The sequence below is a fragment of the Cherax quadricarinatus genome, chromosome 9 (assembly GCF_038502225.1).
Source record: "Cherax quadricarinatus isolate ZL_2023a chromosome 9, ASM3850222v1, whole genome shotgun sequence".
In the NCBI taxonomy this organism is placed as follows: domain Eukaryota; kingdom Metazoa; phylum Arthropoda; class Malacostraca; order Decapoda; family Parastacidae; genus Cherax; species Cherax quadricarinatus.
In genome coordinates, this window is record NC_091300.1 from 24173811 (window position 1) to 24187539 (window position 13729).

Below are 13729 nucleotides of genomic sequence, written 5' to 3' on the forward strand. Positions count from 1 at the left end.
ATAGAGGAGTGAGGGAGCACTTACTGTTTGGAAGGGGAATCCCTTTCCATAAAGACTTTAGGTAACAAGTCCTTATCTGGGGTTACTTCCCTTCTTTAACCCTTTCAGGGTCCAAGGCCCAAATCTGGAGTCACGCACCAGTGTCCAAGAATTTTCAAAAAAAAAAAATTTTTTATTTTTTCTTATGAAATCGTAGAGAATCTTTTTGTGAAGGTAATAAAACAAAAAGTACGAAATTTGGTGGAAAATTGACGAAATTATGCTCTCATGAATTTTGATGTGTCAGCGACATTTACGAATCGGCGATTTTGCCGACTTTGACTCCCATTTTAGGCCAATTACATTATTCCAATCAACCAAATTCTTAGCTATTTCACTAGTATTACTTCTATTCTATCGATTGAGCACAAGAAATCGCCAAGTCAACTGTTTCAACTACAAAATAAAGTGATCGGAAATTGTTAATTTGGCCAATTTAACACAAAGTTCAAAATATTCCAATTTCAAAATAGGGTCCAGAATAAACAATGTAGGCATTCCTGGCACTAAACTAACGTTTCCTCTGTTCATTAGTTATGTTTTGAGGCTTCACAAATAAATTCCATTTTGATTTTTTATTCACATAATGAATTTTTATTCACACCAAAAAATAGAAGATTTACTGTTATGCAATACTGTAATAATTGTATAAATATCATCAACATATTGGTGAATGTATATTAGACCCACCAGCTGACGTGTATTAGACGTGTGAGGTCGTTTGTTTACTCTTGAATATCGGCACAAATTTAACATTTCCGCTACTTTGAGCTCAGTTTCAAGCCATTTCCAGTGTTAAAACCAATCAAAATCATCTCTATTTCTGTAATATGTCTTCCATTCTATCAAATGAGACCAAGAAATTGCAAATACAACCATAAAAAACATACGAAAAAACACTGCAAAGTTGCTGTTTTAATCGAAAAATCATGATTAAAGTTTTTTTTCTCTCATTATACACAGTGTGCTGCAGGATCTGTTTTATGTGGTGCACACATACCACATAGATGTATTCTCTCATATCTAGGCCCAAATGTACCACTCACAGTTTATCAGAGTGAGCTGAGCTCATGGCGTAGATCTACGGTTTGGACACTCACCGTAAAGCCGTAGATCTACGGGACGGACCCTGAAAGGGTTAACCCTTGACTGTCGCAACCCCCAATCCTGACGTGTCTCCTGGTGTCGCAAAATTTAAAAAAAAAAAAATGATTTTTTCTTATGAAATGATAGAGAATCTTTTCCCGATTGTAATGACACCAAAAAAACGAAATTTGATGGAAAACTGACGGAATTATGCTCTTGCAAAGTTAGCGACCTCGGCGCTGTTTACTAATCGGCGACTTCGCCCACTTTGAGCCCTATTTTTGGCTAATTCCATTGTTCCAGTCGCCCAAACTCATAGCTATTTCTTTAGAACTCCATTTTTTCTATCGATTGAGTACAAGAAACTGCCCATTTACCGATTTCACCTACCTAATAATGTGGTCAGAAATTTGCAATTTGGCCAATTTCACGAAAACTAAAAACTACGACAATTTCAAAATAAGGTCCAGAATGAACAATGCAGACATTCCTGGCTCTAAAATAACATTTTCTTTGCTCATCAGTCGTGTTTCCAGGCCCCTCTGATATTACTCTTGCTTTCTATTTTGAATTTTTATTCAAACAAAAAATTGAAGACTTACTATTATGCAGACTACTGCAATACTGTAATAATTGTATAAATAACATCAACCCATTCATGACTGCATATTAGAATGGCTAGTTGGACATTTACTGGAAAATGGCATCATTTGCTTACTTTTGAACATTGGCAAAAATCAAACATTTCCCCTACTTTGAGCTCCATTTCTAGGTTCTTTTTATAGTAAAATCAATCAAAATCACCTCTATTTCTATAATATGTTTTCCATTCTATCAAATGAGACCAAGAAAACGAGAATACACCCATAAATACTATACGAAAATAGACCACAAAGTCGGCATTTTAATTAGAAAAAACGGTCGGAGTTTTTTTTTTCCTCATTATGCACTGCGTGCTCCAGGATTTTTTTTATATGGTGCACACTGACCACACAGACCCATTCTCTCACATGTAGGCCTACCAGCTTTCTCCTGCTTGATTTGAAGCCGCTAGAATTTATGAGTATATATACGTCAAACACGGTACCTCGTAAGACGTATATATACGGCCTCGACAATCAAAGGGTTAAGACTTCCCTAAAATGGGACATGGTCTGTCACTGAACTTGTTGCAGAGATGGCTTGTTTCAGCTTGCTCAGGGTGATATTTTTCAGCAAATGCCTACACCCTATTCCACACTGCACAAATCTCCTTAACCCTTTGACTGTTTCGGTCGTATATATACGTCTTACGCGCCACTGTTTCGAACATATTTATACGCGTAAATTCTAGCGGCTTCAAATCAAGTGGGAGAAAGCTGGTAGGCCTACATGAGAGAGAATGGGTCTCAGTGGTGGGTGTGCACCCTGTGAAAAAAAATCTGGGACTCAGTGGTGCATTGTGGGAATGCCATCTTGGTAGTTCATTTTCACCATGCCTCACGGTAAGAAGTACCTCACTCCTCAGCATGCTGGAGGTCTACTGTTCCCAAGTGATAGTTCTAACAGTGATGGAAGTGCCAGTGAAAGTGAATTTCATGGTTTTGGAGAGGGTGTGACCAAAAGCAGTGCCCAGGATTACGTTAGTGATGAAAACCCCGATGACCGACAACCGTCCACCTCTGGTGCCGGCACATCTCACTCACGTTCACCTGTACCAGGACGATAAAGGAAACTATTTCCCCATTTACAGGACTCAGATCTGAGCAGTGAAAGTGATAATAATAGTGATTTCAAAGTTATTGACAGCAGCTCAAGTAGCGACAGTGAGGGGGAATATTCGCCAGTGAAATGGCAGTATGTTCGATGCAGCATGTGTTCTGGTAGTGTGCCTTATGCCCTTCCAAGGCAAAGGAGTAAATCTGGGAGAACATCCCGTGGCCCTACACCATGACCTGACAGTGAAGATGATGATATTATTACAATGGGGATGTGTAATGTGCGTGGGGAAGAAGGTGATGGTGGTGGCGATGTTGGCGGTGGCATGAGTCGTGTGGCACCAGCAGTGGGCCCACGCTACTACCAACGCTGCTGACTCTGCACAACTACAACCAGCCTCACCCAACCCCGCACTCCCACAACAACCACAACCACAACCTGCACAACCACAACCACGTTTCAATAACCAGAACCCACCAGCAGACCGCATCTGGAATTGGCAGCAAGGTGACGATTTTATTCCCAATCCCCATGACTTTGATGAAGCACAAAGTGGAATACGGCCATCGTGTAAACTTGGGAACAATGCCACTGAACTAGAATGCTTTCAGTTATTCTTTGGTGAACCCCTGATGGACATTATTGTCAGGGAAACCAACACATACTATGAGTACACCATGGCAAATACAATTCTTTTACCAAGATCATGGCTACATCAGTGGAAGGACACAACTGTGGCAGAGATGTACCTGTTCTTTGCCACAATAATGCTGATGCCACATGTGTATAAGCACACTGTCACCACATACTGGTCAACAGAACGCCTGATTTCAACCCCAGGTTTTAGTGATATTATAGGAGTAAATCGTTTTTTGATACTGTTACGTATATTACACTTTTCAGACAAAACAAGGCCTGACAGAACCGACAGGTTATATAAGATCAGAAATGTGTTTATGTATCTGAAACAAAAGTGTTGCTTGTATTTTTAATCCCTTCAGGAAGCTTGTTACTGAAGAGTCTTTGATTTTATTCAAAGGAAGACTCATTCAGGCAGTACATACCAAGCAAGAGGAAACACTTTGGTATAAAGTTATTTGTACTGTGTGATTGCAAAAGTGGTCTCGTTTTGGATATCATTGTGTACACTGGCAGTAATACATTGAGAGATACCAGGAAGTTATTGGGTATCTCTGGTGATGTGGTTCGAACAATGATGGAACCATATCTTCTCAAGGGGCATATATTATATACTGATAACTGGTACACATGCCCCATACTCAGTGATTTCTTGCGAGTGAACCTGACAGACGTGTGTGGCACAGTGTGTGGTAATCATAAGGCCTTTGCTGCCAATGACATCATGGCATTTCGGTGGCATGACAAACGTGACTTCACATTCTTGACATCAGTTCACCAAAACGAAATGGCACACACTGGCAGGCACAATAGAGAGACCAATGAACCCATTCTAAAATCTGCAGCTGTCATGGACTACAACCTCAATATGTGCTTAGTGGACAAAGGTGACATGCAGATTGGGTTTGCTGATTGTGTACGCAAGAGTTATAAGTGGTATATAAAACTTTTTTTCCATCTTCTTGATATTTCCATGCTAAATGCTTATAACATATACAAGTTGAGGACCAACACCAAACCAAAATATAGTGAATTTTGTTTGTCAGTCATCAGACAAATAATTGTCAAGTACCAAGGAGCAACACCTGCAATAGACCAGCACCCACGAAATTATCAACACATGCCATCTCGTTTGAGGCCTGGTGATCACTACCCCATACAACTGCCTCCTACTGCTTTCAAGAGAAGTGCTCAGAAAAGGTGTTTTGTATGTGGACATACCACAAAACACCCACAAACATGCAGAGACACTCGTTTTATGTGTGAGGAGTGTCAAGTACCACTCTGCATATACCCACGTTTCAAAGAGTTCCACAAGCTTCAGCAGTTCTAGGAAAGTGTTCAGTGACTGTACATATGTATATATATTATGGAATAATGGTAATAAACAATGTTTCGTATTGTTTATCTGTGTAAACAAGTTTTATACACAATCTAATAGCAATAATAATAATAATAATATAATAATAATAATATCTTTATTTACTGCAAGTACATGTACAAGGTATACAGTCCTAGCTGACAACAATGACATACTACTATATATAGAAACTCCCTTGTTATGCTCCGCATTTTGGGCAAATTAGGTCAGTGTCCCAGGATGCGACCCACACCAGTCGACTAACACCCAGGTACCCATTTTACTGATGGGGAACATAGACAACAGGTGGAAAGAAACACGTCCAATGTTTCTACTCTGGCTGGGAATCGAACCCAGGCCCTCGCCGTGTGAAGCGAGAGCGTTAGCCACCAGGCCACCAGAGCCCCAATAATGCTTGTTCAGTTATTGTGTTGTAAACAATGAGTGTATATTTGAACAATGCACCTTACTTTGGTCTCAAAGGCCACATAAGTTACTTAGAAAAGAAAAATATTGGAAAATACAAGAAACCTTCGAATTGGAGTAAATAAAAGAATACCGGGAGGGCGGCATTCACCGCTGTTGCCATATGCCGCTCGTTTTCTGCCAACTTTGCGCCTCTATATCTCAGTAAGTACTACGGCAAAAAAAAATTTTTAGGCTTAAAACTCTCAGTAAAATAATCTTAACATTTTGGTAAGAATTTCTTTTTTTCAAATATTTTGCGACATAGAATGACAGTTTCAGAAAGGGGCCTGCGACAGTCAAAGGGTTAATCTCTGAAGAAGTCACCATCCACCACCACCACCACCATCCACCACCAATACCATCCACCACCACCATTCATCACCACCACCATCCATCACCACCACCATCATCATCCACCACCACCACCATCCACCAATACCATCCACCACCACCACCACCGCCACCACCATCCACTATCACCACCAGAGTAGCTTATTTCAGAGTCACATTTAATAAACAAGCACCAAACACAATGAATTAATTGTGAAATGTTTAAATAAGCACGCAGGTTAGTGTTCATTGAAGCATAAACAAAGCCAGACTGGCTCACAACGCCTGCGCAGAGACGCAGACAGAGTGGGCAGGTGGACAGGTCTGGTACCCAGCGGTTCGAAACACGGGAAGCGTTCGATACTTGGGACAAAATAGGTTCGAAAAAAGTGGTCAAAACTTAAAGTGTTTGATTGTCGATACATTTGAAACTTGGGATTTCACTGTGTATGCTGTGCACATTCCTCATTTTTTAATTTTTTTTATTAACACATCGGCAGTTTCCCACCAAGATAGGGAGGCCCGAAAAAGATAAACTTTCACCATCATTCACTCCATCACTGTCTTGCCAGAGGCACGCTTACGTTACAATTATAAAACTGCAACATTGACACCCCTCCTTCAGAGTGCAGGCACTATACTTCCCATCTCCAGGACTCAAGTCTGGCCTGCAGGTTTCCCTGAATCCCTTCATAAATATTACTCTGCTCACACTCCAACAGCACGTCAAGTCCTAAAAACCATCCATCTCCATTCACTCCTATCTAACACGCTCACACATGCTTGCTGGAAGTCCAAGCCCCTCATGCACAAAATCTCCTTTACCACCCTCCCTCCAACCTTTCCTCAGCTGACCTCCACCCCGCTTTTCCTCCACTACAGATTTATACACTCTATTTTGTCCCACCCTCTCTACATGTCTGAACCACCTCAACAACCCCTCAGCCCTTTCAATAATAGTTCTGGTAATCCTACAACTCCTCCTAATTTCCAAATTACGAATTCTCTGCATTGTGTTCACACCACAAACTGTCCTCACACATGACATCTCCAGTGCCTCCAGCCTTCTCCTTGCTGCAACATTCACTACCCATGCTTCACACCCATGTAAGACTGTTGGTATAACTTTCCTCTCACATATTCCCCCTCTTTGCTTCCATGGACAAAGTTGTTCGTCTCGACAAAGTCTTCAGTGCACCTACCAAATTTTTTTCCTTGTCAATTCCATGATTCGCCTCATCTTTCATAGGCCCATCTCCTGACATGTCCACTCCTAAACATCTGAATACATTCACCTCCACACTCTCTCCCTCCAATTTGACATCCAATCTTTCGTTACCTAATTTTTTTGTTATCCTCATCTCCTTACTCTTTTCGATATTCACTTTTAATTTTCTTCTTTTACATACCCTACCAAACTCATCCACCAACCTCTGCAACTTCTCTTCAGAATCTCCCAAAAGCACAGTGTCATCAGCAAAGAGGAACTGTGACTGTGTTAGATTCTTTATCTTTTAACCCCACACCTCTTTCTAACACTCGAGCATTCACTTCTCTTACAATCCCATCTATAAATATACTGAGCAACCATGGTGACATCACACATCCTTGTCTAGGCATACTTTTACTGGGAAATAATCTCCCTCTCTCCTACATATTCTAACCTGAGTCTCACTATCCTTGTAAAAACTTTTCACCACTTTCAATAACCTACCTCCTATTCCATACATTTGCAACATCTGCCACATTTCCCCCTTATCCACCCTGCCATATGCCTTTTCCAAATCCATAAGGCCACAAAAACCTCTTTACTCTTATCTAAATACTGTTCACCTATATGTTTCTACACACCCCCTACTCTTCCTACAGCCTCCTTGTTCATCTGCTATCCTACTCTCTGTCTTACTCTTAATTCTTTCAATAATAACTTTACCATACACTTTACCAGGTACAGTGGCACCCCGAGTTTCATACAGCTCCCAACTCAAACAATCATGTAGGTGAATTATTGTAAGTGCTTTCGTAAATGTACTTTTGGAGGTCCGAAATGGACTAACTTAATTTACATTATTCCTTATGGGAACAAACTCGTTCAGTAACAGCACTTGAACAGTTTTCTGGAATGAATTATGGCCAAAACTCGGGGTACCACTGTACGTATACTCGACAGACTTATTGCCCTAAAATTTTGGCACTCTCTTTTGTCCCCTTTGCCTTTATACAAAGGAGCTATGCATGCTCTCTGCCAATCCCTAGGCACCTTACCCTCTTCCATACATTTATTAAATAAAAGCACCAACCACTCAAGAACTACATCCTCACCTGCATTTAACATTTCTATCTTTATCCCATCAATCCCAGCTGCCTTACCCTCTTTCATTCTACCCACTGCCTCACGAACTTCTCTCACACTCACAACTTGCTCCTCCTCACTCCTACAAGATGTTATTTCTCTTTGCCCTGTACATGAAATCACAGCTTCCCTATCTTCATCAACATTTAACAATTCCTCAAAATATTCCCTCCATCTTCTTAATCTCACTCAAAAAAAAAATTATATACAATACTTACTGTTCCTTAATACCAGCATATTCTTCTTTTCCTCTTGTTTCTCCCTCACTTCCCAAGTCAGTATCTGTAATAATAGTGATGTATTGAATTACCAGAAAGCCTCGTTGAAATGCCACCATTCAGTAACCATCGTTATAATGGACTAATAAGGGGTGTCTGTTGTATCAGTTGTATACCTAATAGAGTAATGTACCCACAATTTATAGATATGCTGCAAAGAACATTGCAAAGGCATTAAAGTACAATTTAACCAATGGATTTTGCCTATAATTTAAAGTGCTGTCACTGAGTTACATTCAATGACAACACTCACACTCTCACTCTCACTCTCACACTCACACTCTCTCACTCACTCTCTTACTCTCTTACTCACTCTCTTACTCACTCTCTTACTCACTCACTCTCTTACTCACTCACTCTCTTACTCACTCACTCTCTTACTCACTCACTCTTACTCACTCACTCTCTTACTCACTCACTCTCTTACTCACTCACTCTCTTACTCACTCACTCTCTTACTCACTCACTCTCTTACTCACTCACTCTCTTACTCACTCACTCACTCACTCTCTTACTCACTCACTCTCTTACTCTCTTACTCACTCACTCTCTTACTCACTCACTCTCTTACACTCTCACTTTTTTCTAATTTGTATAACTTAATACTATCTCTAATGTAAAACTCAATATTGCATAAAATAAAATACATTTTATTTCCAAGATCTGCCAAAGCAACATTCAATTATTACCCATTTAGGATAGATCACTGAATTACTATTATTACATTCATGGGGAGCTCTAAATCTGTAGGGGTCATACAGTGACCGAGGGAATGAAAGGTATTCAAGGAACTTGAACACAGGTGCCATTCCTAGGTTCAAGATCCCTCAATGAAAATAAATCAAGGAGTCCAATGTAAATATATCCTAAGGTATTATAAGTAATTTACACTGCATGATAATTGTACTTATATTTACCTGTGCCTAAATAAACTTACTTCAAGGAACCTTCCTTGAAGGTAAGTTTATTCAGGTACATGTATATAATTATTATACCTGGAGTTTACCTGGAGAGAGTTCCGGGGGTCAACGCCCCCGCGGTCCGGTCTGTGACCAGGCCTCCTGGTGGATCAGAGCCTGATCAACCAGACTGTTACTGCTGCCTGAACGCAAACCAAAGTACAAGCCACAGCCCGGCTGGTCAGGAACCGACTTTAGGTGCTTGTCCAGTGCCAGCTTGAAGACTGCCAGGGGTCTGTTGGTAATCCCCCTTATGTATGCTGGGAGGCAGTTGAACAGTCTTGGGCCCCTGACACTTATTGTATGGTCTCTTAACGTGCTAGTGACACCCTTGCTTTTCATTGGGGGGATGTTGCATCGTCTGCCAAGTCTTTTGCTTTCGTAGTGAGTGATTTTCGTGTGCAAGTTCGGTACTAGTCCCTCTAGGATTTTCCAGGTGTATATAATCATGTATCTCTCCCGCCTGTGTTCCAGGGAATACAGGTTTAGGAACCTCAAGCGCTCCCAGTAATTGAGGTGTTTTATCTCCGTTATGCGCGCCGTGAAGGTTCTCTGTACATTTTCTAGGTCAGCAATTTCACCTGCCTTGAAAGGTGCTGTTAGTGTGCAGCAATATTCCAGCCTAGATAGAACAAGTGACCTGAAGAGTGTCATCATGGGCTTGTCCTCCCTAGTTTTGAAGGTTCTCATTATCCATCCTGTCATTTTTCTAGCAGATGCGATTGATACAATGTTATGGTCCTTGAAGGTGAGATCCTCCGACATGATCACTCCCAGGTCTTTGACGTTGGTGTTTCGCTCTATTTTGTGGCCAGAATTTGTTTCGTACTCTGATGAAGATTTAATTTCCTCGTGTTTACCATATCTAAGTAATTGAAATTTCTCATCGTTGAACTTCATATTGTTTTCTGCAGCCCACTGAAAGATTTGGTTGATGTCTGCCTGGAGCCTTGCAGTGTCTGCAATGGAAGACACTGTCATGCAGATTTGGGTGTCATCTGCAAAGGAAGACACAGTGCTGTGGCTGACATCCTTGTCTATGTCAGATATGAGGATGAGGAACAAGATGGGAGCGAGTACTGTGCCTTGTGGAACAGAGCTTTTCACCGTAGCTGCCTCGGACTTTACTCTGTTGACTACTACTCTGTGTTCTGTTAGTGAGGAAATTATAGATCCATCGACCGACTTTTCCTGTTATTCCTTTAGCACGCATTTTGTGCGCTATTACGCCATGGTCACACTTGTCGAAGGCTTTTGCAAAGTCTGTATATATTACATCTGCATTCTTTTTGTCTTCTAGTGCATCTAGGACCTTGTCATAGTAATCCAATAGTTGAGACAGACAGGAGCGACCTGTTCTAAACCCATGTTGCCCTGGGTTGTGTAACTGATGGGTTTCTAGATGGGTGGTGATCTTGCTTCTTAGGACCCTTTCAAAGATTTTTATGATATGGGATATTAGTGCTATCGGTCTGTAGTTCTTTGCTGTTGCTTTACTACCCACTTTGTGGAGTGGGGCTATGTCTGTTGTTTTTAGTAACTATGGGACGACCCCCGTGTCCATGCTCCCTCTCCATAGGATGGTAAAGGCTCGTGATAGGGGCTTCTTGCAGTTCTTGATGAACTGAGTCTGGCCCTGGGGCAGAGTGCATGGGCATGTCATTTATCACCTGTTCGAAGTCATTTGGCGTCAGGATAACATCAGATAGGCTTGTGTTAACCAAATTCTGTGGCTCTCCCATAAAAAATTCATTTTGATCTTCGACTCTCAGTCTGGTTAGTGGCTTGCTAAAAACTGAGTCATATTGGGACTTGAGTAGCTCACTCATTTCCTTGCTGTCATCTGCGTAGGACCCATCTTGTTCAAGTAGGGGCCCAATACTGGACGTTGTTCTCGACTTTGATTTGGCATAGGAGAAGAAATACTTTGGGTTTCTTTCGATTTCATTTATGGCTTTTAGTTCTTCCCGCGATTCCTGACTCCTATAAGATTCCTTTAGCTTAAGTTCCATGCTTGCTATTTCTCTGACCAGTGTCTCCCTATGCATTTCAGATATATTGACCTCTTTTAGCCGCTGTTATTCTTTTCTGTCACCTGTAAAGGAAGCGCCTGTCTCTCTCTATTTTACATCTACTCCTCCTTTTTCTTAGAGGAATAAGCCTTGTGCATACATCGAGTGCCACCAAGTTAATCTGTTCTAGGCATAAGTTGGGGTCTGTGTTGCTTAGTATATCTTCCCAGCTTATATCGGTTAGGACTTGGTTTACTTGGTCCCACTTTATGTTTTTGTTATTGAAGTTGAATTTGGTGAATGCTCCCTCGTGACTAATCTCATTATGTCGGTCTGGGGCTCCACGCATACATGTCTGAACCTCAATTATGTTGTGATTTTGAGTATATTGTTTTTGATATGGTGACATTTCTTATCAGATCATCATTGTTAGTGAAGATGAGGTCTAGTGTATTCTCCAGTCTAGTAGGCTCTATTATTTGCTGGTTTAAATTGAATTTTGTGCAGAGATTTAAAAGCTCGTGTGAGTGAGAGTTTTCATCAGAGCTGCCTCCTGGTGTTATTACTGCAACAATATTATTTGCTATATTCCTCCATTTTAGGTGTCTTAAGTTGAAATCCCCCAGGAGCAAGATGTTGGGTGCAGGAGCTGGAAGATTTTCCAGACAGTGGTCAATTTTTAACAGCTGTTCCTGGAATTGCTGGGATGTTGTATCCGGAGGCTTGTAGACTACCACAATGACTAGGTTTTGGTTCTCGACCTTTACTGCTAAAACTTCTACTACATCATTTGAGGCATTAAGCAGTTCTGTGCAAACAAGTGACTCTGCAATGTACAGGCCAACCCCCCCCCCCCCCTTTTGCCTGTTCACTCTGTCACATCTGTATAGGTTGTACCCTGGGATCCATATTTCGTTGTCCAAGTGATCCTTTATGTGGGTCTCAGTGAAAGCCACGAACATTGCCTTTGCCTCTGCAAGCAGTCCACGGATGAAAGGTATTTTGTTGTTTGTTGCTGGCTTTAGACCCTGTATATTTGCAAAGAAGAATGTCATCGGACTTGTGGTATTGTTGGTACTGTACGTGTAAATTACTTAGGATGACGCAAAAGTCAGGCAAAGTGACTTATTTTCACTGGGGTCCTTGTAATATCTTCTTATTAAAAGCCTAGCAGTAAGACAGAGGTGGTACTGAGTACCAGCATCTCACCGTCATCACTCTCCCTGTCATCGTAGTCTCGGGAGTCCTCAAAATCTGCGTCGTTGTCGTCATCGTAGTCGAAGTCATCATGGGGAAACTCGCCCGACCCTGGCGACTTCGGGGACGCTAAATCAGACATACTAGGGATGAAAGTATTGCACTACCCTCCACACACTGCCACCTGAGGTACAACTGAGCTGGTGCAGCTGCCACAACAACAACAACAGTCGTTCGTAACACATCCGGATCCTCACGGATTTTCATGACGTCACTTTTACGTCATCAAATGAATTTTATCGATGTTATTTTTTATAATATAATAATATAAAATCTTTATTTAATACAAGTACATGTACATGTTATACAGTTCCAGCTGACATCAGTGACATACTACTATATACAAAGCCCCTTATTATGCTGAGCATTTCGAGCAAATTAGGTCAGTTTTGTCCCAGGATGCGACCCACGCCAGTCAACTAACACCCAGGTACACATTTTACTGATGGATGAACAGGGACAGGGACAGCGGGTGTCTTATGGAAACACGTCCCTAATATTTTCTAGCCGTACCGGGGGAGATTCGAACCCCGGACCTTAGTGTGTGAGCTGAGTGCACGAGCAACGGGACACCTGGAGTATAACTGGAAAGGGTTCCGGGGGTCAACGCCCCCGCGGCCCGGTCTGTGACCAGGCCTCATGGTGGTGCAGAGCTTGATCAACCAGGCTGTTACTGTTGGCTGCACGCAACCCGACGTACGAACCACAGCCCTGCTGGTCAGGTACTGACTAAAAGTGCCTGTCCAGTGCCTTCTTCAAGACAGCCAGGGTTTATTGGTAATCCCCTTTACGTATGCTGGGATGCAGTTGAACAATCTTGGGGCCCTGACACTAACTGTGTTGTCTCTTATCGTGCTCGTGGCGACCCTGCTTTTCAATGCAGGGATGTTGCATGGTCTGCCGAGTCTTTTCCTTTCATAGGGAGTGATTTTCGTGCGCAAGTTTGGTACTAATCCCTCTAGGATTTTCAAAGTGTGTATTTTATCGCAGTTATGTGCGCCGTGAAGGTTCTCTGTACATTTTCTAGGTCAGCAATTTCACCTACCTTGAAAGGTGCTGTTAGTGTGCAGCAATATTCCAGTCTAGATAGAACAAACGACCTGAAGAGTGTCATGGGCTTAGCATCCCTAGTTTTGAAGGTTCTCATTAACCATTTTGTCATTTTTGTAGCAGATGCGATTTGATACACTGTTATGGTCTTTGAAGGTGAGATCCTCCGACATGATCACTCCCAGGTCTTTTATATTAGT

General features: G+C 41.7%; 1 protein-coding gene across 1 annotated transcript in view; it reads right to left on the reverse strand.

Annotated features, from left to right (window-relative positions):
- LOC128686135 (sin3 histone deacetylase corepressor complex component SDS3) overlaps positions 1–12653 on the reverse strand; it is a 71399-nt gene extending 58746 nt beyond the window's left edge. The window contains exons 1-2 of the mRNA XM_053772838.2: positions 12432–12653; positions 8192–8255 (exon numbers count right to left, since the gene is read on the reverse strand). Coding sequence (XP_053628813.1) covers positions 8192–8255; positions 12432–12561 — 194 coding nt within the window. The 5' untranslated portion in view covers positions 12562–12653. The remainder of the gene's footprint in view (positions 1–8191; positions 8256–12431) is intronic.
- Between the last annotated feature and the right edge of the window lie 1076 nt (positions 12654–13729).